The 26,244-nt window shown below is 39.8% G+C and overlaps 1 protein-coding gene across 2 annotated transcripts in view; it reads left to right on the top strand.

The window, feature by feature from the left end:
- B4GALT5 (beta-1,4-galactosyltransferase 5) overlaps positions 1 to 26,244 on the top strand; it is a 76,059-nt gene that overhangs the window by 5,317 nt on the left and 44,498 nt on the right. The window contains exon 1 of one of the 2 annotated variants that reach the window (XM_035705778.2): positions 9,067 to 9,091. The exons of the other annotated variant lie outside the window; for it this stretch is intronic. Coding sequence (XP_035561671.1) covers positions 9,082 to 9,091 — 10 coding nt within the window. The 5' untranslated portion in view covers positions 9,067 to 9,081. Of the gene's footprint in view, positions 1 to 9,066; positions 9,092 to 26,244 lie in introns of those variants that run through there. 2 annotated transcript variants of the gene reach the window in all.

Raw genomic sequence — 26,244 nt, 5'->3', positions numbered from 1 at the left:
AAGGGCCGTTATTTAGGTTTCTGATAATATTAGCTAAGTAAAAGTGTGCCTGCCTTTGTACAATAGGTGTATTTTTGTAGAAAGTTGTGAGAAAATGGATTTGAGATCTATGGGTCAATAATTAGCATTTGAGTGTCTGCCTATTATGTTACTAGCTATGGGAGATACTTGAATTCTAGACTTCTGACTGCTTCTTTCATTTTATAGATGATCATATAAGCCCATGTTGTCATTAACTTGCCCAAACTTGAGAACTATAAGATATCACTGAGGCATGCACAATATGGTTGAAAAGACAAGATTAATCACAAGAAACAACTAGGGGAAAATAGAAGATAGTTTGTAGTAAGTTGCTAAATTATGTGATACTTGTTCTTAATGAGATGGGAGTTCAGAGAGGTATTCATTCCTTTATTCAACCAGTACTTCTTTTGAGTGTCTCCTCTTGTCTGATAGTCTTGGGTATTTAGCAGTCTAGAAATGAATAAGGCAGACCATTTCTGCCATCATTGTGCTTTTGTTTCAGTGAGAGGTTTTTGCCCTTATTGTGCCCCCATTATCCTAATGGGGGCACAGCCAATATGGAGGGCAATTTCAGATAGTGGTAGGAATGACTGAGTGTTTTAGATTGAGTGGTTAGGGAAAGACTTGTTGAAGAGATGATACTTGCCTTGAAGGTGTAGAATGAGTCACTCACAAGTTTGGGGGTGGTGGGCAGGGTAGGGATTGAGGGGGGCAGTGGTCATCCAGCACAGGTAAAAGTAGAGAGGCAAGGGTGATTTTGAGTGAAGGTTGACTGGATTTTTTAAGTGATGGAAGAGTGGGAGGAAATGGATTCCGAAAGGTGGGAGGGCTTAGGCTGTGTAGGACCCTGTAGCCTTGGTAAGGACTGTGGAATAGGAGTGAACATTAGCTTTGAAACCAGCCAGACCTAGGTTCGAATCAACCCACTCAATGGACAGATTTTTTTTTTTTTTTTTTTTATTCATTTGACAGAGCGAGTGCATGAGTGGGGAGAGTGGCAGACTGGGCAGATTTTTTTTAAAGTGTTTTTTTACTTTTAAGTAGGCTCTACACCCAATGTGGGGCTAGAACTCGGCCACCCTGAGATCAAGAGTCACTTGCTCTACTGACTGAGCCAGCCAGGTCCATCGGGCAAGTTATTTTCAATTTTCTCACCTACCAAGTGGAAGATTTTCTCTTCTACACAGTCTGATACTGTGTAAAAGGGCTTAGCACAGAGCTTGACATCAAGCTCTGTGTTGATAATGATTATTTGTAAATGGGAGACATCCTCTGTGTTCTCATGCTCCTGCTCCCCAGAGCTGGGGGGACCAGGCCTCTGGTCCGACTTTACCAGGAACTAGATATGAAGCATTACCTCAGCTTTGCTCTCTATAAACGGAGGACACGGATGATAGTAGAGATTCTCCAGTTCCTTTTGGATTTGAGGTTATAGGAGTCTAATAAGCAAGTGTAGCGTGAACCTGAAAGTGGAAGAACTAACAACTTGTGTCAAGTAATAGTTCCCCATCTTTTTAAAATTCACATTTCCACTCACATGGTTTCCCACCTTTGGTGATTTGCTGAGCCGTGGCTTCTGTGACACTGCTGAAGTGGTGAAGTGTTGCCATGAATTGCCACATGGCCGGGTTGCATTCTTTGGGGTGATGGAGAAGTTCACACTGTACAATCTGTTGTTTTAGGACACTTGCCCTAAAAAGAATTTTTGTGCTGTTCTATAGGTTTGAAATTACTCTGACAAAACAAACAAACAAACAAAAAACACAACAAAACTGCAACAAAACTTGTATTGTCTTGGTCAAGGGAAAAAACTAAAAAAGAATTTTATATGAATATCTTTGGGATGTTAAAGCCATTTTTTCCTTCTTTTTCCTTTTCTTCTTTCTTCTTTCTTTTCTTTTCTTTTTCTTTCTTTCTTTCTTTCTTTCTTTCTTTCTTTCTTTCTTTCTTTCTTTCCTTGGGGAAATCCTTTTAAGTTTTAATCTGCTAAATCCATTCTTTCCCTAGTGAAACTTGGCTTTTAAGTGTGAGGGAGAGCCCTGGACTCATTAGCTCCTGCCCCATCCTCAGTCCTCTAGGTAATTGGATGTTAAGTGAAAATGAATATTACATTTTGACCCAGTAAGTTCTTTTTTTAAATTGTGGCTTTATCCTGAAGAACACTCAGGCCTCCTGCTGATCCCCTGAATGCAGTGTTTTCCCAGGCACGGGAGTCCCACTGATCATTTAAAGTACCATCTCTTCTCCCATGCCCCTGTCCCCACTCCTTTCATTAGTTTGAGTAAGCAGTTATTAGACTCTAGGTATTATTACTCCTCCTTCCCAGGTTACAGACACCCAGGTACTTTGCAACGACTAGAAGGGAACCTGGTCATTGTTTCTGAGTTGCCTTAGTTACAGTCATCAATTATGAACAGTTCTCTGAGGCAATTCGTGGCCTAATTATGGTGATGAAAATGCTGTAGAGTGTCAGGCGCAGGCAGGCATGGATTGTAGGGAGGCTCAGTGTTGTGTTTTAAAACTTAAATTAATCTAGGCCATGCCAGTGAGCATGACTATTATTTTTTATTAAAGAGCTGTAAAACATGCAGGTATTGCAAGAAGGGAACTGTTTTCTTCACCTCCCAGGTGGTCCTAAAAGTATGATTAATAGATATTTAAACCTTTTGCTCAGGTCTCATTGTTGAAAAACCATTCGCTCAGAAAGATGGGAAAAGACTATTTTTTTTCCTCCTAAACCTGCTAATTATCCCATTTTGAAGAGTTCTGCTTTTAGGCACCAGGCCTAAATTATACTCAGGCTTGTAATGTATCTATTTTCTTTAAAAAAAAAAAAAAATTATTTATTTATTTATTTATTTGAGAAAAAGAGCGCGCACATGGAAGGAGGGGCAGAGGGAGAGAGAGAATCCCAAGCCGACTCCCCACTGAGCATGGATCCCAAATGTGGGGGCTTGATTCCATGACCCCAAGATCATGACCTGAGCCGAAACCAAGAGTTGGACACCCAACTGGGTGAGCCACCCAGGCACCCCTATATTTTCTGATTGTTAGACCATTGTCTTGTGAAGGTCAGAAAATAGCATTTTCTGGGGCACCTGAGTGGCTCAGTTGGTTAAGTGTCTGCCCTTGGCTCAGGTCATGATCTCAGGGTCCTGGGATCTAGCCCTGCATTGGGTTCCCTGCTCAGCGGGGGGCCTGCTTCTCCCTTTCCCTCTGCCTGCTGCTCCCCCTGCTTGTGCTCTCTGTCAAATAAATAAAATTGTTTATTTAAAAAAAAAAAAAAGAGGAAAAAAATAGTATTTTCCCAAATGCTACACAGTGGTCGTTATAGTTAAAAAAAAGAGAAATCTTGTATTCCAGTTTAGAAAAAGACAAATTGGCAAGGAACTTTAAGGAAGTTAAACTATGTGGACCAATTCAGGATTTTTGGTGTGCTTATTACATGAAACTGTGTACATTAAAAGCATTTAATCTTTTAATTTATTAAGAAAAACTCATTTTATCCATATCCTCCTAGTCTATAGAGTAGTGATAGGAAAGTTTTCTGAATTATGATTTTCTTATGCCTAGAATAGTGCCTAGCACATTGTATGCACTTAAACATTTAATGGAATGAATGAAGGTACTATTGTCTTGATCTAACCAGACTCTTCGTTGTTGGATTGCATTTACTTTAGGGAAAGGATGGCTTCTTCTCTTAATCCTGATTTTGAAGTGACTTGGAATTCATTTTGCTCCACAATACTTTGTACTTGTTTTCCTTGCTGTTTCTTTGGGGGTAAATATACATAACATAAAGTTTGCTATGTATTAATTTAAATGTGTAATTCTGTGGCTTTAATTACATTCACAATGTTATGCAACTGTCACTGCTGTTTACAAAAATTTCATCACCCCAAGCAGAAGAAGCTCTGTTCCCATTAAGCGATAATTCCTGATTCCCCTCTTTTCTCAGCCCTTGTTAGTATCTGATCTAATTTGTCTCTGAATTTGCCTTTTCTAGATGCTTTGTGTAAGTGGAATCATACTGTCCTTTGGTATCTAGCTTATTTTACTTCTTACAGTGTTTTCTTTTTTTTTTAAGATTTTATTTATTTATTCATGAGAGACACACAGAGAGAGAGGCAGAGACACAGGCAGAGGGAGAAGCAGGCTCCATGCAGGGAACCTGATGTGGGACTCGATCCTGGGACTCCAGGATCACGCCTTGCCTGGGCTGAAGGCAGATGCTTAACTGCTGAGCCACCCAGGCGACCCTCTCATAGTTTTTTCAAGGCTCATCCATGTGATAGCATGTATCAGAACTTTATTCTTTCTATGGCTGGATAATATTCCATCATATGTACCTGCCACCACATTTTGTTTATTCATCTGTTGATGAACACTTGAATTGTTTCCATCTTTTTGGGTATGTGAGTAATACTGCTCTGAACTTTTGTGTACAATTATCTGTTTGAGTCTCTGTTTTTAGTTCTTTCGGGTATATATTTAGGATTGGAATTGCTGGATAATATGGTAATTCTAGTTAATTTTTTGAGGAACTGCCTGACTTTTCCACAGTGGCTGCACGCCATTTTCCCACCAGCAGTGGATGAGGGTTCCAATTTTCCACATCCTGGCCAACACTTGTTATTTTCCATTTTTTATGTTTGTTTTTTGTTTTTGTTTTTAATGTATAGGGATTTTAGTAGGTGTGAAATGATAGCTCATTGTGGTTTTGCTTTACATTTCTTAATGACAAATGATCAGCATCTTTCCTTTTTTTTTTTTATTAATTTTTTTTTTATTTATTTATGATAGTCACAGAGAGAGAGAGAGAGAGGCAGAGACACAGGCAGAGGGAGAAGCAGGCTCCATGCACCAGGAGCCCGATGTGGGATTCGATCCCGGGTCTCCAGGATCGCGCCCTGGGCCAAAGGCAGGCGCCAAACCGCTGCGCCACCCAGGGATCCCCGATCAGCATGTTTTCATGTGTTTATTAGCCATTTGTGTATCTTGTTTGGAGAAATGTCTGTTCTGGTCCTTTGCCCATTTTTTAAATTGAATTGTCCATTGTTGAGTTGTGAGAAGCTGTCCATATATTCTGAATGTTAGACTGTTACCAGATGTATGGTTTGCAAATATCTCCTCCCCTTCTGTGGGTTGTCTTTTCACTCTCTTGATAGTGTCTTTTGATGTGCACAAGTTTTTAATTTTAATGAGTTTCAATTTATCTTTTTTTCTTTAGTTTGTACTTAAAAAAAAGAAAGTACTACTCCGTTAAGTATCACTTAACTTTTGCTCCCCTACAATGTGCTCATTACCACTTCTGCCCGTGAGGGTCTGATAGGCACTTCTAAATGCTTTAAGTTACCAAAAGGCATTTCCTGCGCAAGCTACTACTGATCTGATAATTAAGGAAGCAGGAATCAAGGGTTTTTGGTTTATCTTGCTCTTAAACCTCTTTAAGGTTGATGCTGGTTGCTTGGTTTCTGACTCTGTCTTTAAGATAGTTGCTCTTTGGGGCACCTGGGTGGCTCAGTCTAGCCTCTGACTCTTGGTTTCCGCTCAGGTCATGATCTCCGGGTTGTGAGATCCAGCCCTGAGTTGGGCTCTGCACTCAGCAGGGAGTCTCCCTTAGATGCTCTCCCTCTGCCCCCTCCCTGCTTGTGCCTTCTCTCTTTCTCTCAAACAAATAAAATCTTTAAAATGGATACTATTTTGCCACACTCACCTGGTCTGTGGATTGTGTTAACTGTTTCAAGTATTAGAATGGTCCTGTGATTTTTTTTTTCTTTTTCTGATGGAAGGGGGCCTGTCCAAATCTTGTTTTTTGTTTGTTAATTATGTTGTCTAATAGGACTGAAATATAACAAATATTTTCTGCTTTTAGTTGCAGTTCTCTGAAAGTCCACGTAAGGCAAGGCCAGATGTTGAGACACCAAATTTTTGGTGTTGGAGACAATACAGTATACTGATTAAACATATGTCATAGAAGAGAAATTTGGAAAATATTATAGATTGGTGAATGTAGTTAATGAAACACTGGACTCATTATTTTCCATATAGAAATTAAAGGGGCTGATGACTTTTAAGATAGGGAAAAGTAAGTTTCACTTGGCTTTTTTTTTTTTTTTGCATTTTTTTTTTTTTTTTAATCTCAAATCTCCATTAACCAGCACCTTTTGTATTTTGTTACTGAGAATGAAAGACACGGAGGCTTGACTGAATTTGGTCTCAAGCGTGGGGTTTGTTTGTTTTTTTTCTGTCTTCTGATTTGGTGAAAATTGGTAATTCCTTATTCACCAGAGCATTCTGTTTCCCCATGCTTCCCGGTAAACGGCATAGGGTGGCAGGTGGAGGTGGAGGTGAGAACAGGCTGCCAGGATGGTCTCTGCATGAAGTGGGAGATGTGTGATGCGAGCACAGGGTTTTTTCCCTATTTCCTTCATAACATTATCAGAAAATGAAAGAGTGCTAAAGAATGAGGAGTATAGAAAAATCTAATTTGTGAAATCTGCTGAACTCCTGTACTTCAAGGTAAAATATGGCAATTTATTATTATTTTTTGTCCTTGGTACCAGCTGAATTGTAAATGTATTTGTCTAAATGTGAGTGATAATGGTAGTGATTAAGGACAGGTGGGTACTTAGAAAATGTTTATGTTTTGAGGCTTGTGATAAAAGAAAAAATATATAAATTTGGCTTTTCATTTGCTTGATTTGGCTATTAGAGCTAACTTAATTAATTTAACCTCTGTATGTTACACCCCCTACAGTGTGGTAGGGTTGGGGGTTCAGTGATGAATGAAGTAAACACCATAGCTCTGTTGCTTTTAACTTTTCAGCTAGGGAGTACAGCTTCCCTGTAGTAAGAAATTTTCAATTTTGAGTGATTTTATACTCCTGGATGGGTGTGTTTAATTGAAGGTCAGTTCAGTCAGTTCAACCAGTGTTCACTTGGTGTTAACATTCCTTAATTTCTAGAAATAATAGTGAATATAATTTAACTGTAGATATTTATGACAACAAAAAAGCTTTTAAGAAATTCTTGAAAACACATTTAATCTCTAACCCCATTGGGCTCATTGGTTGTGCCTGTTTTTGGTGGTGGTCATATTTACAAGGAATGTGTCTGCTGTTTATCTCCTGAATGGAGTTATGGTGATGGTGGTAAGCAGTGACCTGAAGTTTCTTTATAACACCAGTGCTCTCTGGACCAGTGGAGGAGGGATGCATTTACATGCCTAGGCCTCTTCCACCCTGAAGAGTGTTGGTTTTAGAGTACAAGTCTGCACTGAATAGGTGCTCATAAGGCATTTGTCAGACATGCTCAATTGGTCTCCTACCCTTCAGTGACTTTCATTACTCTTGGGATAGAATCAGACCCCCTATTGTAACTTGTAAGGCCTTTCATGATCTGGCTTCTACCTGCCTCTTCAGCCTCATTTATGCCACTCCTCTCCTATCCCTCCAGCATTGACTAGGCTCTCTCCTTTTCCTTTTTACTGGCTAACTCCTATACTCGTGCCCATCATCAGACCTCTAATTCAGTGTTAAATGGGTGGGACTTATCTTCCTTGATCATTGTTGTATTCCTGCCTAGAACACTCTTGGCACACAGTAGGTGCTCAGTCAGTATTTATTTGTGAAGTCAAGAAGGTGAAGTAGAGATGGACAGATCTGAGGTGCTGAAAAGGACAACTAGCCAGTTCCGTTTCCGTATGTGAAAAGTTGCTGTGCTAACCATTAAGGTTTCAAGGTGAGGAACTAAAAGGATGAAGTAAAAACAATGGATTTGCAAATATGTTCGTTATAATTGAATCATAGCATAGTTTTAGATTAATTATGCTCAGCGCAGTCTAATGTTTTGTTATGTTGGGCCTGGTTTGCAGGTAGATGATAAGTAGGAGTTTTAAGTTTTGCCCGTTTTGTACTCAGCAAGGATTTTAACCCTTCTAAGCGCTTTGTATTTTATGTAGTATGAGTGTGATAATGCTTTGGAATTATAAGTCACAGAAGAATTTATTAATGGTTTGTCTTATACCTAAACTTGACAGTTAGATGAAAAAAAGGATAAACATAGGAAAACAATCAGTCCTGATTTAGGATGGGGCAGCTACAATAATTGTCATCTATTGAGAGGAACATTGTTTCTGTTTTTAATTAGGAAGGTATTTAGGTTAATGGCTTTGGTGTTTTCAAATTTATAAAAGTTATACCTTTATGCTGTGAATATGCTTGCCAGTCTTTAATTGGAGAGGTAGTTTTTGTCTAGGACCTGAGAAACTGTTTTATATTTTACTTCATCCAGGGAGAGGTGAAGATAAAACACTTTCTGAAACTGAAAGTCCATATGGATGGTGTGCCTGTTGTTCATGAATAACTAGCTCTTGTGCTTCATGCTACTGGGTGGAAGGTGGAAATAACCTTGTCTCTATTGCTAAAATGATGTTTTCAATAAAAGCTTGAGCTTGGGATGCCTGGGTGGCTCAACGGTTGGGCGCCTGCCTTCGGCTCAGGTCGCAATCCCGGAATCCGGGATCAAGTCCCTCATCGGGCTTCCTGCGAGGAGCCTGCTTCTCCCTCTGCCTGTGTCTCTGCCTCTGTCAGTCTGTGTCTCTCATGAATAAATAAATAAGATGTTTTTTTTTTAAAAAAGCTTGAGCCAATTAGTGCTAGGCCAACACCCATCAGTTGTTTTGTCTGGAAGGGACAACTAGAAACCTTCATTGTGCTATGTGTGTGTGCGCACGCGCGCGAGTGTGTGTGTATGTGACAGAGAGGGAGAGAGAATGTGAGAGGGGAAGTGAAATGTTTTTTTTGGTGTTGGCTTGATTTTCTGTTTCATTGTTGGCTTGCCTGGCTTTTTCATTCTGCTTTTAAGTATCGAGAAATCTTAAGATTTGCATGAATTAGAAAATTTGGATTTATTTGAATTCCATTTGGTAATTAACTTTAGATAAGAGCTACATTTTTGTTCAGCTTTAAATTTGAGATCTTTTCCTTAATTATTTTATCTTATAGAAAATTCCAAACCTACACAAAAGCAGAGTGAACAGTATAGTGGACCCCCATGAACAAAGGTAATTTTTTGATGTGACTTTTGTATTTATGAAGAATATAAAAGGTAAAAGGGCCCAAAGTCCCCCCCTTCCAAAAAAAGAAAACCCACAGGGGATCCCTGGGTGGCTCAATGGTTTAGTGCCTGCCTTCAGCCCAGGGCGTGATCCTGGAGTCCCGGGATCGAGTCCGCATCAGGCTCCCTGCATGGAGCCTGCTTCTCCCTCTGCTTGTGTGTGTGTCTGCCTCTCTCTCTGTGTGTCTCTCATGAATAAATAAATAAAATCTTTAAAAAAAAGAAAAAAAAGAAAAAAGAAAAGAAAACCCACAAAAAAACAAGAATAGGGTTAGGTTAATTAGTAACCGAATTTCTAAAGCTTTTGGATAATTCAATTTAATTTTTGTTTGATGCCAGTTACTTAAATGAGTGTGTTTCTTAATATGTAAAAAGGGAAGATGAGCAGTATATAAATGCAGGATTATTGCAACGATAAAGGAGATATAGCGTCATATGTTTGCAAGTCTTGGTACTTACTAGTTAGATATTCACCAGATCACTATGCCCTTCCCCTTCCCTAGTCCCTTGATCACAGTGCTCAGTTGGAGAAGAGACTGGAGAGGAAAGAGGAAATTTCCTGCTGGGTTACCAGCTCCCCTGAACAGGTATGTACTAGACCAGGGCTGAAGCAGTTGATTGTGGTGAAGTTTCTGGAGGATTTAATTTTTTCTGTGACCCTGTTCATTAGAACAGAATTTAGAGCTAGAAGAACAAGGGTCAGCATGTTTGCAAAGGATAAATCTTCCCATGTTGTGGTGTTACCTGGAAGTTCTGCTGAGCTTCAAGAGCAGGTGCTGTGGCTAAGGATGCTGAAGCCGGAGGCGTGGGGGTGGGGGAGCCAGGAGTGCTGGGAACAGAACAATACTGCTAGCTTGTCTACCACCTGTGCTCTTTTGGCTTCCATGGCCTTTTTTCCTGAGAAATATATTGCTAATTTCTGTAGCTATTTATGTTAGCTTTGACCAAAGCCAAGTACAAAGCTTGCAAGGGAAAATGGGAAAAATACCTCTTTTAAAGAGGACTTGTTTTGGCATAGATTTTGTGGTTTGTGCTTAGTAACATTCCCCAGTATCCACGAATTAAACATTACTACCACTGATTTAATTTTAGTATTATTCTGTTAATTTAATAGTTTTATAATTAAAATAGTTAAACAGACTGCATAGATTAGAGCTATAGTTTTGGGTTGTATTGTATGTGTGAAAAACTGACTCTTTTCATTGTGATAGCTGAATAAACTTACCAGTAGATTATTTATGTAAGTTTGTGTCATCAGAAACATTCCGGAATGAATCATGCATGTGTAATTAGAATCTCACAAATGTTACCACCCTTGTTCTGTTGAACAGTATTTTTAAACTATTAAATGAACTTCAACAATGATAAAATTACAATAATTTATTTGTAATCATGTTTTCATCACAAGTGTTTTCATTTCTTCGTCTCCTTTTCATCTTTAGATGCACTCAGATATTTGAAAATTTTGCTGCTTAGGAATTGTTAGTCTGAGAGAATTGATTTTTAGAAGAGTGGTAGCAATTTAGTCAGTGCCGTTTTGTGCTGGAATAACCTTTTGCAGTTTCTCTGCTGTAACATCTTTTTCTGGTTAGTTCTGTGTTTCCCCTCACTATAACTAAACATAATGTCTTGCTATAAGATTATTTCTAGCAAGGGAATTCTTGAAAGGAAGGCTATGAAGAAAACATACTTGCTGTGTTTACTGATAGGCAAAAAACCTGATAGGAAATTGCAGCCCCTTTGGTGTCAAGTTGATTTAATCTTGTTCCTAAATATTATTAATAAAATTAAGTAGAAGATTTAAAATTTCGTGAAATTGTACACCAGGGTGGCTAACTTAATGTGAAAGTGTAATATTTGATCTGGTTTCTCCATTGATTGGATTCTGCAAAGTAGAAATCAAGGCTTTCTTGGAAATCTTGTACTTCGCGATTATTTTTCTCCAGTGTGGTATTTTTTCTTTAGTTTGTCAGAAGTAACTAAAGTTTGAATAGCTGAGAAGTCAAAGGTAAGTCAGAGCAGATCAAAACAAAAGGAGTTGGTTGGGTTGCTGTGGCCACATTAAACATACACATTGCTGTCATTATTTCCCTAGTGTTTTCAAATGTAGCTATGTGACACAGTGTGCCCTCTATAGCTAAAGGAATTAAATATATAGTTAATTTTGTATGGCTTTCTCTAGGCTGACTGGGTTTTTCTAGTTTTTTTTTGAAACATTAGGATGAAAATTCAGAATCTTACTTTCTGAATTGCTGGAAATTTAGGTTGCAACTGAATGTCATCTTTTCTTTTTCTACCCTCTTTTTTTAAGGTACCTAATACATACAGAATAGGGACACCATGAATGTCATGCAAGTCATTCTTTGTAAAGGTGGCTAAATTAAATACAATTAGTTCTGCTGTAATGTGACTTAGGCATTCCTAAAAATCACCATGTCCACAAAATTGGTAAATAAAAGCTATAGAACTTATGGAAAAAGTGAATTTAGGTACACAACCCTCAAAAACTTTATTAGTGACTCATTAAAAAAAAGGAACCCAATGAAAAAGGATACTAACGAAAACTGAGCACAGGTTTATACCTGTTTAAATGGTTAAGAAAAACCATAAATAGGGCACTTTAGGGGCTCTTGGGTGGCTTAATCAGTTAACCGGCTACCTTCGGCTCAGGTCATGATCTCAGCGTTCTAGGATTGAGCCCTACATTGGGCTCCCTGCTCAGTGGGGAATCTGCTTCTCTGCCCCTCCCTGGCTCATGCTTGTGCTCTTTCTTTGAAATAAATAAATAACATTTAAAAAAATGGATACTTTACTTTGAAAAAGACCTGAAATTTGCTCTTGGATGTGGGCATCAAGACAGCCAACTTGTGAGTTATTATGTAGTGGGTGAAAGGAGGATTGATACAGTACCAAACATTGTAATGTCAGATGTGTATAGGGCACTTGCTTGATGAAGTGAGGTAGCTGGTAGATGTTTGGGGTATGTGCATGTGCATGAGTGTGTGTGTGTGTGTGTGTGTGTGTAGCGGGGTGTAGTTTTCTGCATGTTCCTTATGGGTGAAATTGCACATAAGTAAATGTGAAATTCCAGTTATGCTCATTGTTGTCATATATCACTTGTCTTGGAACAAATGTGCATTTTCAAAATAAGCATCATAGCAGAACTGTCTATAAGACAAAATTGTGACGTAATTTGGTTAAATGTATGAGACTTTTTAAAAATGATTTTTAAAAAGTTTTGGGGATTCCTGGGTGGCGCAGCAGTTTGGTGCCTGCCTTTGGCTCAGGGCGCGATCCTGGAGACCAGGGATCGAATCCCACATCGGGCTCCCGGTGCATGGAGCCTGCTTCTCTCTCTGCCTGTGTCTCTGCCTCTCTCTCTCTCTCTCTCTGTGTGACTATCGTAAATAAAAAAATAAAAAAAAAAAGTTTTGTGCAATTATAGTACATCGACTTTTTCTTGAACCATTTGGTGACATGATTTCGTATCACCCCTAAAATACTAGACTATGTTTTTCAACAAACAAGGTTATTTCAACAAAAGACCAGCCAACCATTAAAGTTAAGAAATTAACATTGATACTTTATGGCCTTTTAATCCTTCAGCCCCCATCAGAGTGTTGCCAGTTGCCCCAGTAATGTCTTTTAGACTAAAAAAATAATTAAATTCAGAGTCACATTTTTACTTTCTGGCATAACAGCTTGTTCTAAGTGCATTGTGCCTTCCTTATCCCAGACCTGGAATCAGCTATTTTCCAAAGAATTTTGATTCTTTTCAATGAAGAATGGATATTCAGAAGCCAAGAGCTGGATACTGGGGGCACTCATTGCTATTGGAGTGTTAAGGCTTCTTGCCTCAATATATAAAGCTATGCACATCGACATCTGTATTTCTACATGTAAATGGGAAATTGTGGAGTTCACATCAATACCTGCAATTTAAATCTAACACCTCAGGGTTCAGTCTAGTTTTCTCTCTTTCCATATTTGTAATTCCTTTCTCTCGCAGTGAGAATCTTAGCTCCCATTTTTCTTAATACACTTACCTAGTTGATCAATCCCTTGTATGCTTTATATCCCCAGTCTCTATTTGGACATCCTTCTCACCCCAAACAGTTCAGTTCCCTTTGCTGGGCTCTCCTCCCTCCTGATCGCACTTAACTCCCACACCCTGCACCAGCCCATTTGTCAGCATGAGTGTCCTCCCCATGCTGCTTGGGCTCACACACCTTGGACCAGGTTGCTCCTCTTCCCAGGCAGGCACTCCTCTCACCCCTGCTTGGGCTGTGGCACCCCGACCTTGGCACCCCCCTCTTTCCTGCTGGATGCCCTCCTCACCCTTCCTGGCTCTGACACTGCATGCAGGGCAGCCCTCATCCTGCCGTGCTTAGGCATCCCCTTGTGACCCATTGTGTCTTCCCTGGACACCTCAGCACAGACACCTCCCTTGCTTTACCCCACCTAATGGCTTTAGGACTGAATTGTTTTGGAAAAGGAAGGGGACTATATAAAACTTTTTGATAAGTAAATTCACGTTTTTGGAGGAAAAATTACCTGGGCCATGTCACCTAGTTTTATATTCTGAATATTGATAGAGTCACCATACCTGTCTTAAATTCTTTTTAGGTTATTTTCTGTGTCTTTCAATGCACAAGGTAATTCTTGATTTCTTCCAGTAGGCTGCACATTTTTAGCTAACCAGAGGGTGACAAAGTGAAACATTTAACCCACATAATTCTATGAGTCTCCCCCCACCACCACCTCTTCTTCAGTCCTGTGACATAGATAGGAACTGTAGTGTCTGAGAAAGCCTGCTTCCCAGAATTGACTATATTGGTCAGTAGTTTGCATTTCTGGGTGTAGAAACAGAAGGGTAGAAATAGAAAGCTGGCTAGAGCTTTCTCTCTCTCTCTGTCTTTGTCTCTCTCACTCTGTCTCTCTCTTTTTAAAAGATTTTATTTATTCATGAGAGACACGGAGAGAGGCAGAGACACAGGCAGAGGGAGAAGCAGGCTCCATGCAAGGAGTCCTATGTGGAACTTGATCCCAGGACTCCAGGATCATGCACTGGGCCGAAAGCAGGCGCTAAACCACTGAGGCACCCAGGCGTCCCTTTCTCTGTCTCTCTCTCCTTTTACTCTTCCCTTCTAGTTCAGTGGCCTTTCTGTGTCCCAACTTGACAGTGGCAGCAGGTGCTGCTTCCATTAGTTGAGCCTTTTCTGTAAGTTTGTTTTACATGTTATCCTTTTTTTTTTTTTAATTATTTATGATAGTCACAGAGAGAGAGAGAGAGAGAGGCAGAGACACAGGCAGAGGGAGAAGCAGGCTCCATGCACCGGGAGCCCGACGTGGGATTCGATCCCGGGTCTCCAGGATCGTGGGCCCTGGGCCAAAGGCAGGCGCCAAACTGCTGAGCCACCCAGGGATCCCTACATATTATCCTATTAAAACACCCTACTTCCGTGACATGCAGTTGTTTTACAGATGAGGAAATCAAGGCTGGGAGGGGTTAAATAATTTATTCAAGGTCACAGAACTTATGAGACGTTTGAGGTATAATTTGAATCCAAGCCTGCTTTTTTTTTTTTTTTTTTTTTTTTAAGTTTCCCTAGAGCCTGTGTTCTTGACTATGTCTAGGTTGCTTCTGTAAAATTAGGATACATTTGGCCATACTGAGATTTTGAGTCACAGTTTTTTATTCCTTTTGATTTAGGAAGAGGAAGTGTAAGCTTTTGAAAGTGACAGAAGAATAGTTGTCCGGAAACAGTGCCACTTAAGTGTTTCTGGAATGGACCCACAGGAGTGGTCGGAGTGGGGCTGGATAAGCCCACTTCTCCTGTGATCTGGGCACAATTTTGCTCTTTCTACAGAAAAGGCGCTTTGAAGTACAAGGATCAAAACTTTTCTAACTTCTCTTTGGAAGTCAATGTGAATATTAAGGTCTTTCACAAAGTGTATTTAAGCTGTTTGATGTTCATAAGGAAGAGCAGCTTTGAGTTGACTCAGTTTATCCCCCATCTCAGTCTTGTTATTTCTCTCTGAATGGAATAATGTGGCTAATTGTTGTGTTGAAAGTGGGTGTTCATATGTGGTTTCGAGTTATTTTCTAGGTGCAGAGGTAATTGTTTTGTGCTTTTGCCCCTCTTCAGGACAGCTCTCCCTGGTGACTGGTATCAGAACCCTTGAGGTAGCTGACAGGACTGGGGAACTTCTGCCAGGCTACTCATTATGCAAAGAGCTGTTCTTGATGCAAAGCTGCAGGCCTGCCCTGGAGTCGAACTGGCACTGTATCCTCATTTGCACTGCTCTCTAACCATGGAGCTGAGCTAATCATATCTGAGAATAAACACACTGTCAGCCAGGCTTTGGGGAAGTGGCGAGGAAAGTAAGCTTGTTTCTTAATGATGTACAACCATGAGAAGAATAGGAATATTTGTACTCAACCTCTAGACTTACTGAAAACAGAGGTGTAGAAAGCTGGCTAGCTCTGTCTCTCTCTCTCTCTCTCTCTCTCTCTTTACTCTTCCAGTTTATCTGTTAGTCACTCTGCCTTACAGACCTTTAGAAACACTTCCCTGAGGTTCCTCAAAGAGTTAAAAATAGAACTACCCTACGACCCAGCAATTGCACTGCTGGGGATTTACCCCAAAGATACAGATGCAGTGAAACGGCAGGACACCTGCACCCCAATGTTTATAGCAGCAATGTCCACAATGGCCAAACTGCGGAAGGAGCCTCGGTGTCCATCGGAAGATGAATGGATAAAGAAGATGTGGTCTATATATACAATGGAATATTACTCAGCCATTAGTAATGACAAATACCCACCATTTGCTTCAATGTGGATAGAACTGGAGGGTATTATGCTGAGTGAAGTAAGTCAATCAGAGGACAAACATTATATGGTCTCATTCATTTGGGGAATATAAAAAATAGTGAAAGGGAATAAAGGGGAAAAGAGAGAAAATAAGTGGGAAGTATCAGAGAGGGAGACAGAACATGAGAGACTCCAACTCTGGGAAACGAGCAAGGGGTAGTGGAAAGGGAGGTGGGCAGGGGGATGGGGTGATGGGTGATCAGCAAGCACTGAGGGGGGCACTTGACGGGATGAGCACTGGGTGTTATGCTATATGTTGGCAAATCGAACTCCAATAAAAAAATACACACACACAAAAAAACACTTTCCCAAGTTATACAAGTACTGTGTTTGGTATGTTCAGGGCAGAGAGAATTTGCCTGCCCATGGGAGATAAGAACTGCATTGAGCTTTGGAGCCACACCTTCTGAGTTTATGTCCCAGCTCTGCAATTTGCTGGTTTTGTGACTTGGGGCAAGTTACTGAACCATTTAGTTCCTACTTCAGCTTTCTCATGGGATGATAATAGTTCTAGTTTACAGTGAAGTGCTTAGCGAGGTTCCTGGCAGTGGTAAGCAGACCCAGTAAATGTTAGCTGCTACTATGATTGATAGTCTGCCTTCTGGGAGATTACAATCTTAGATGTGTTTTGGGGACTAGGTTACATGCACAGGATATAACAGGCTCGAGGAATTACAACATAAAAGAGTGGGAGAGTATATTCAAGATTACTGGAATGACCTCTGTATTTTACAGATGGGGGAATGGAATTTTAGAGATGGTGAAGGATTTACTGTCTCCTGGGCAGTACCAAGACTAGAGCTCATTCCCAGTCTAGTTGTTAAACCAAGGATTTTCATGAAGTTGGCATTGAATGATGATGATGATGGTGATGATATGATGATACCAGGATTTTTCTTGTTGTTGGGGGTGAGGCAGAGAGAGGCTTGTGTATAAATAGAAAAAGCACACTCAACATACCTATTGTTTTTATAATGCAGACTACAGTGAATAAGTTAAAAAAAAAAACTTGGCAGATGGGAATATACTGAAGATAGGGAGAAAGCATGATTGTGGGGACATAGGTTTAAAACGGTTCAAGTACTCTCTTGCAGACATGGGGTCCGTAGGATTTTAGGGTGTTTTGTGGTTGGGAAAACCAGCTTATGTGCATCTTTGAGGTGAGCAGCAAGGATCAAACAGGTACAAAGGGCATTGTAGCTCCATAATCAGAGTAGGATGGGGATCATTACAGGTCAGTTACCGCTAGGGTTTCGGTTTTTTCCCCAGTAATTAATATTTATTTTGGATTATAAAAGTAATACATTGAAAGTATAAAATTTGGAAAATACATCCAAGCATAAAATAAAGATAGCATAAAATCTCATAACCCAAAGATAATATACTATTAATATTTTTTTAGTATGTATAATTTTTCAAAAACATAATTGAGCTCATATTGTATGTATGGTTTTATATATTAAAATATTAAAGTGTAATCTAGAGGCAAAGTGTCAGCTTTTCAATCCTCTATGAAAATGTGGACTTTATCATACATATGCCATAAAAGCACATTCTTTGTGTGTGTTTTTTATAGTAGTAATGAATCAGGCTATTGGTGCTGCACCTTTGTTTTTATCAGAATGACTCATAATTCCCCATCTATAGGCAGTCTCAGAAATTAAAATAATAAACTAATCCTCAAGGAAATTTTGCCTGACTCAACAAGCACTGTTTTTATCATTATAGCTCTTATCTATTGTTAAATAATATTCTAGGACCAGAACTTGGTGTAGTCTGCTAATTTAATGTTAAATTAACCGGTTGCCAGATAAAGCCAGGTAACTATAGTTCACAGCAGAGAGAACAGTCCATTATTGCCAAGAAAGATTTGGTTGGGTCATAGGCAGAAAGGAAATCTAAGTATTAAAAGAAATGTAAATTATAGATAAAATTGAAATCCATAGCTGAGGATTCTTCCGTAGAATACTTTATGCTTCCATGAATTAATAACAATAGAATTTCAACAAACAAGAGTAGTTGTTAAATAAAAAGGTTTATATGTTGGGCATACCAATCAGTGTGCCTTCTTTGGGGCTAAATATTATTACATTGAAAGATACTGGCAGCAAATTAACTGTTAGATTAATAATATCACTTAACGTGGAATTCAAAGGAATTATAGGAATCTAAAGATGCCACTTTTCCCCTACTTTACATATATAAGCATATAAATTTGACTTCAGTAATGTGCTTTCATTGAATACTTTATGATTAAAATGATTGTTCTTTTTTTAAAGTTTTTAAATTTTTAAAAAATATTTTATTTATTGATTCATGAGAGACGCAGAGAGAGAGAGGCAGGCTCCATGCAGGGAGCCCGACACGGGACTCGATCCCAGGACTTGATCCCGGGACTCCAGGATCACGACCTGGGTGGAAGGCAGGCTCTAAACCGCTGAGCCACCCAGGCGTCCCTGATTGTTTTTTTTTAAACATTGTTTTTCTTTTCTTTTCTTTTCTTTTCTTTTCTTTTCTTTTCTTTTCTTTTCTTTTCTTTTCTCTTTTTTCTTTTTTCTTTTTTCTTTTCTTTCTTTTTTTTTAAGATTTTTAACTTATTTTTATTAGATACAGAGAGAGCGAGAGAGAGAGGCAGAGACACAGGCGGAGGGAGAAGCAAGCTCCATGCAAGGAGTCGGACGTGGGACTGGATCCCGGGTCTCCAGGATCACACCCTGGGCTGAATGAAGGTGGTGCTAAACTGCTGAGCCACCCGGGCTGCCCCAAAACATTTGTTTTTCTAAGATTGATTCCTCACACTATAGACTTGAAGGTTGTTCAAAATGCATTTCTGAAAAAGTGGGCTAGAAATGACACTTGTTCTGGGAGAGGGAAATGAGCATTGGCATTGACCAGAAAGGGGCTGAGGAAACTTTCAGAGATGATGGTATGTTTCATACCTTGATAGAGATTTGGATTACACAGGTATGCAGTCATCAAAACTCAGCAAATGCACACTTTCATTTTATGAAACTTTATATCTAAAGGGCAAAAATTATACAAATATTGAACTCTTACTAATGATATGCTGAAGTATTTAGAGAGCAGTTTACTCATGTCTGTAATACTTGGAAATGCATGAAAAAAATGAGGTGGATGGATGGCTGGCTAGATGGATATATTTATAGTAAAAGAAAAAGTTAAGCATAGAATCAAGATGGTGAGTATATTCTGTAAAATTCTTTCAACTTTGCTATGTATTTGAAATTTTCCATGATAAAATGTTGGTGTAAATAATGTCATAAATTAGTATCTGTGATTCTGTCCCCATGGAGCAGAAATGGAGCCGTTTGAATCTGACCACTGCCTTGATCATTTTAACTTTGAGATTGAAAGAGAACGAGATTCTTGATCTTTACTATGTTAAGAATCTCTGGGCACTTGAATGGTACACTCAGTTGAGTGTCCAGCTCTTGGTCTCAGCTCACATCTGATCTCAGGGTTGTGAGATCAAGCCCCATGTTGGGCTCCGCATTCAGTGGCTCACTGAGGAGTCTGCTGAAGTTTCTCTCTCCCTCTGCCTCCCACCCTACCCCACGTGCTCCCTTGCTGTCTCTCTCTCTCTCTCAAATAAATCTGAAAAAAAAAAAAATTCAGCATCTTTTTCATTGAGTCCCAAGATTATTGTTCTGATTATTGTACTGTTCTGGAAATGACCAAGTAACAAAAACTATAATTGTCAAAGAGGTAGTACCACCTGTGTTCATTTCCACATACAATATCCAGTGGACACATAAACCCTGTTTGCCAAGACACTTTCTACGGCTAATGCTCAGTATAAATCTGTGTTTTTCTATTCTCCTTTCCTACTCTCCAGACTTTAGTCCGGATATTTTGTATTGCCCTGACATCTAGTTCACCAATTCTCTTTTTTGCTGTATCTAATCCAATTTAAACTCATCTATTAACTTCTTAGTTTCAGTTACTATATTTCTTAGTCCTAGAATGTTTACTTGATACTTTTTTATAGATTCTAATTTTAATATGAAATTCTTCATTCTCTTTCCATCTTTATTTTTTTTCATCAGTAAATACAAATTTTAAAAGGCACAATTTCATAGAGTTTCTTCACAGTGCATCTTAGAAATGAAGCAAATTTTGACTCGCTAGTATACAGTAACATTAATAGATTACAGTTTCTGTGCAGGAACTGTATTCCTTATTTTTTCTATTTTTTTAATGTAATTACTTTTTTGAAGTAGGCTCTGTGCCCAGCATGGATCCCAACACACAGGGCTTGAGCTCACAACCCTGAGATCAAGACCTGAGCTGAAATCAAGAGTTGGACGCTTAACCGACTGAGCTGCCCAGGTGCCCTGAATGTAGTTTTTTTTTTTTTTTTTTTTTTTGAATGTAGTTATTTTTAAAGCCCATGAGTAATAACTTCAATATTTGTATCACTTGTGGATCTTTTCCTGTTGTCTGGTTCTTCTCTTGATATTCAGTTGTTTGGTCCTATCTCTTGGCATGCTTGGTAATTTTGATTGAAAACTGGATGTTGTGTATAAAAAATTAGAGTAGTCCTGTATGTTTCACCCTCCTTTAGAGTGGGCTCACTCCATTTGCCGGGCAAATAGGGTAGGGACTGATCCCATTTATCCTATCAGGGAATGAGCCACCAAGGGTAGGGTGTGGCTGTGGTAAGGCTCCACTGACCTCTGGTTTACCTGTACTCTTAGGGAGCAGCCCTGTGGGAGTTCTGAGAACCTGGGTGTTTACCATGATGTGTCCTGGACTTGAGTCTGTCTCCTCAGCACACAGAGTGATGAACTCTCCGATGTTCTTCAGAGGCTTTCTGTTTGGTGCCTTAGCCTTCTAACCTCTGCAGTTGTGGGATTCTACAAATTGCTTAAGGGGAAAACTGGCTCAATTCTTTTCACTAGGATTCTGGTCCATTAAATCTCTATTTTTGTTTCTTCAGCCAAGGAGGTATTGCCAAAGTTCTCCTGGTTTCTCTGCCTCTCAGTAGTGGCTCCAGTCCTGTGCCAGGACTGTTTGCGTGCTCCCTCCATCTTATTCTTTTTTTTTTTTTAATGTTTTATTTATTAGAGAGAGAGCACATACACACAAGGTGGGGGAGTGGCAGAGGGAGAGGGATAAGCAGGCTCCCTGCGGAGCAGAGAGCCTGATGTGGGGCTGATCCCAGGACCCTGGGATTATGACTTGAGCCCAAGGCAAATGCCTAACCAACTGAGCCACCCAGGTGCCCCCCTTAGCCTTATTCTTGGTACCCTGAATGATAAACCCACTGCAGTAAGCTGGCTCACTTCTAAGGGTTTCACCCTTCTCCAAGATCTTGGTTCCCTGAATTCTTAATTGCTTCAGCAGCTCTACAAAATCTTTACACCTCTTTTTTTTTTTTTTTTTAATCTGGCTTTTCTAGTTGTTCTCTGAGAGATCCATGATCTATCCTTGATCTATAGCAAGCTACTCAGTCAGAAGTAGATACTACTTTATATAATTCCTGTTGATGTGTTTTCTTTTTTTTTTTCTTTTTTTTTTTTTTGTTTTCTTTCTTAAGTGTAGAAAAGATGATAATAGTCTATACTGCGTTTATTAAACAAAACACATTCAGTTCAAAGGAAATTGAGATAAGTATGATCTGTTTATTGCTCTAACCACCATTATAAATTATCCATACATCACTACTATGCTTTTTGTGTAACAATATCAACAGTTAATTTAAAAATAAGTCTTAGCACAAACAAGTTAGATACAACATTTCTCAATCCCAGCACTAGTGACATTTTGGGCTGTTGGGGGCTGTCCTGCACATTGCAGAATTCTAGCAGCATCTCTGGCCTCTTACCCATTAGATCCAATAGCACTTCTCTCCCTGAGCTGCAACAACCAAAAATGCCTCCAGGTGTTGCAACATGTCCCCTGGGGAGCAGAAGCCCCCCTGGTTGAGAACCATTCCTCTAAGAGGAAGGATTAGTTTTCTATTTTTCATCCTCCTTTAGAGCGGTATCTGGTATAGTGCCAAAGAAGGAGAATGAACCCTGAGTTATGCAGGTCATTGACTTTTATCATTGGACAGCTTTCCAGCTTCATTTTTGCCTGATTATTTGATGGTAGATACTGGGGTCCTAAAATGGTATTAAGAATATTTGGATTCGGTCACCATTCACTTATGTGCTGTGAATGGGGAGTTGAGGTCACTTGTTCACTTGTCCTAGGGTTGAGAGGACAGATTCTTGATTTCTAGGTGATGGGGGCTGTTGGAACCCATATGTGGTGGTGTCTCCTCAGGCTTCTGCAGAACAGTATTGTTGCAGTCTCTTCTCAGTGTGATCTGACGCATGTACATCCTTTGAGCTGACAGGAGCAAATGAACACAGAGAAATCTGCTCAGAGACTGTAAATAACATTTGGAATTTCAGGTAGGAAGGACAGAGAGACCCAAATTGGGGCTAAAACTAAGGGTTAAAAAAGAAAAAGCCGGCTTAAGAGAAATGACTTCAAGTGGATGTTTCTGAATGGTATGATGCTGCCAAAAGGGATTTAAGCTGTTTGTTACTCTTTTTCTTACTCTGCAGACATTTTCCTGTTTTCCAAATTGTTCTGCTTTGATGCCAAGGCTCTTATTAATAATGCATGGCTTTTTTATGGTACTCCCTTCCCATCATGCCTTTTAGCCTTTTAGGTGCTGAGTCAGAGAAGATTGCAGAGCAGCATCACAGCACCAATGAAGAGGAGAAATCATACATAGATCTTGTAGCGAGCATTCCACACGAATCATTCTAATGACTCAGTTCAGACGATGCTTTCTTCTTACTCTTAAAAAATGAGGCTTTAGAGGTGCCTGGGTGGCTCAATTGGTTAAGTGTCCGACTCTTGATTTTGGCTCAGGTCAAGATCTCAGGGCTATGATATCAAGCCCCATGGGCTCCATGCTCAACCCGGAGTCGGCTTAAGATTCTCTCTTGACCTTTACCTCTGCCCCTGCCTGCCCCCCACTTGCCCTCCTGCTCTCTCTTTCAAATAAATTGATTTTTTTAAAAAAAAAGAATACCTTAAAAAAAAAAAAAAAAGAATGAGGCTTTAAAAACTTATCCAGACGAGTCTTTGACGGAAAGCTTTTGAGAGCTCTTCAAAGTATGTCTGAGAAAAGGGAAAAAAGTTGGTCCAAATGTTAGTGTGAATCATATTCAATTTCTGGGGACAATAACTGTTATTTTCCCACTTTTCTAGCTGTTGTCTGCACATGTCTCTTCTGAGTCTCTGATTTCTACTTTGTAAAATGTAAAATGATATTTTCACATTACCTTTACCATAGGCAGGTGCCAGGAGTCAAACAGATAGGAGGGAATGGGACTAGTAATTAATTGTTCAGCCAGTGCTCAGATCCAGGCTCACATCCAACATTTTCCCCCCTACCTTTGCCAGCCCACAGCATCCTGGATCACTACTCAGAGTCTGACCTTCGAGAGTCCAGCAGCTGCTATTCCTGCTGCTTTCAGTGCAGGCCTGTCTGGACCCCAGAGTTTTTCATTTTCTGGTTGGTTAGGAAATACTGTGTTGTGATGGGCCCTGCAGGGCATAAAAGGCATTTTCGAAGCCTCTGGGTTTGTGGTGGGAGTTGAGGAGATACTGCCACACCTGCTGAAGCTCCTGCCAGAAATGGTAGCATGTAGAAGGTGTTGCTGCATCTGTGATGAGCATCATAGCCTCTTCGTGTCTGCCTTGAAATGTATCTTATAACACATCTATCAGACCTGTTAAATCAACTTGCTGGTGTGGTCTGGTGTGTTTAAGTGCTTCAAGCAGGATTTTCCCAGAGTGACAGTCTTCACCTTTGTCATGTGTCTTCAGAGTAGCTTAGAAATCATTTCTGAGTCTTCACAACCAGAATAACAGTGTGGATACAAGTCATAATTGTAGGGAACTCTTTGCAATATATTCACCATTTTTCTGTAAATCTGACATTATTCTAAAATAGAAGGCCTATAAAAAGAATAGGAACTGTGACTTCCTGAAGACCCACTCTATTCTAATCACTAACTCAGGGGTCTGACATTTGCTATCTCTAAGCCCCACAGGACTGTAAGAAGTTCAGTCGTGAGCTTAGGACCACAGGGTCCTGACTCAGACCTTCATTTGAGCTAATCGCACCCCATTTAGCTTCCTCTCTGTCTGCTGGGGAGAGGGGACAGAATTATTTGAACAAGTGGCTCTTTAGCATGTCTATTAAGCCTACACGTATGCCTCGATTTCTATTAAAGTACCAATAATAGGGCAGCCTGGGTGGCTCAGTGGTTTAGCGCTGCCTTCGGCCCAGGTCTTGGTCCTAGAGACCCAGGATCGAGTCCCCCGTCGGGCTCCCTGCATGGAGCCTGCTTGTGTCTCTGCCTCCCTGTCTCTCATGAATAAATAAATGAAATTTTAAAAAAAAAGTACCAATAATAGCACGTGGCACTTAGTGATTTGTACACTTGTACTTGTGTTCTTGCCTTGTGGCATATGTCAGTTCAGGGATCAACTTTTTCTCTTCTTTTTTTTTCCCCCCATTAGTTTTAAAAGAATATTTATTTATTTATTTATTATTTATTTATTTATTTATTTATTTTAGAATTTTTATTTAAATTCCAGTTAGTTAACATACAGTGTAATATTAGTTTCAGGTGTACAATTTAGTGATTTCTTTCAATAAATTTTGAACTAACACATGAATGTTAACAATGTACAAAGCCCTGGTCCTCAAACTTTGCATGTGTTGTCTATCTTCCTAGCCCATTGAGTTAGGTGTTAATATTTGCTTCATTTTATAGGTGAGGAAAGTGAAGTTCAGAGAGGCTAAATAACTTGACCAAGTCACACAGTTAATATGTGACAAAGCTTGTATTAAGTCCAGGGGGTTTGCTGTGGAGGCCATTTATTTATTTATTTATTTATTTTTAAGATTTTATTTATTTATTCATGGGAGACACAGAGAGAGGCAGAGAGGCAGAGGGAGATACAGACTCCCTACTGGGTGCCTGATGTGGGATTCTATCCCAGGACCCCAGGATCACGACCTGAGCTGAAGGCAGACGGTCAACCACTGTGCCACCCAGGTGCCCCTGGAGGTCAGCTCTTAACCACTAAACTGTAGTTCTGTTTTAGTGTCTTTGGATCCTTATTGTTCCATAGTAGACACTCATGTGTTGAAGGATGGTTAGTGGAGTGCCTCTCCGGTTCGTTTGGGACCCCCAAATGTGGGGTGACTCGATCGGGTGGAAGCCTGTGGTACAGATGGTGAAAGGATTCAGCTGAGGCAGGACAAAGAAAATAGAAGTTTATCAAATACACAGCAAAGGAGTGGCTGTCTGCAAGCAGGCAGTGGGTGGGGGGGCCCTGTTTAAAGAGGGAAGGTGAGGACAGGAAGGGGACAGAAGGCATATTCCCTGTTTTGGTAACTGTGCCTGGTTTTAAGTAGCCCATTGGTCAGTTAGGGCCTGACCAATGGGTATTTTGAGGTGGGTCACCTGATGGACTGATTTGTATTCAGCTCAGTGGGGCCCTTCTGGGTTAATCATCTTTCCATTGCTCAGGCTTGTTGCCTAAAAGCAGCCTCTAGTTAGATATTAATAACATAAAAGTAACTCTTTGGAGGGTAGAAACAATGAAATTTTGATTTTATAAAATATTTTCCTTTTTCACTTTAGATCAGAGGGTGTAAATGGGTGATTAGGGTCAACTAAAAAGATTGTATTCTGTTAGAAGGAGACAGCCACCAGCCTCTCAGCACCTGATGATTGCATCAAAGTGGCTAGATCTTCCAATATTTGGAGAGACTAGAAATCTGGATTTTTTTTTTTAAAGATTGTATTTATTTATTAATGAGAGAGAGAGAGAGAAAGAGGCAGAGACACAGGCAGAGGGAGAAGCAGGCTCCAAGCAGGGAGCCCAACGTGGGACTCCATCCCAGGACTCCAGGATCACGCCTTGGGCTGAAGGCAGCGCTAAACCGCTGAGCCACCCAGGGATCTAAGCTTTTTTCTAAACATAAACAAATAGTAGTTTTTGAGTTCATTTCAGGTATATTATTCTTAAATATCAAAATTGTATTTAGTAAGCTGTCTGGCCATAAGACTAGTTTCTTAGAAATTTCCTTGTTCTTGATTGTGGGACAGAGAATTTACTACCATTCTTCCATCTTTGACTTATATATTTTTCTTCTTTTAAATATTGCTTATAGAAAC

The sequence above is a fragment of the Canis lupus genome, chromosome 24 (genome assembly GCF_003254725.2).
Source record: "Canis lupus dingo isolate Sandy chromosome 24, ASM325472v2, whole genome shotgun sequence".
In the NCBI taxonomy this organism is placed as follows: Eukaryota; Metazoa; Chordata; class Mammalia; order Carnivora; family Canidae; genus Canis; species Canis lupus.
Note: the sequence above shows the minus strand (reverse complement) of the source record. Positions and strands in the feature narration are given on the sequence as shown.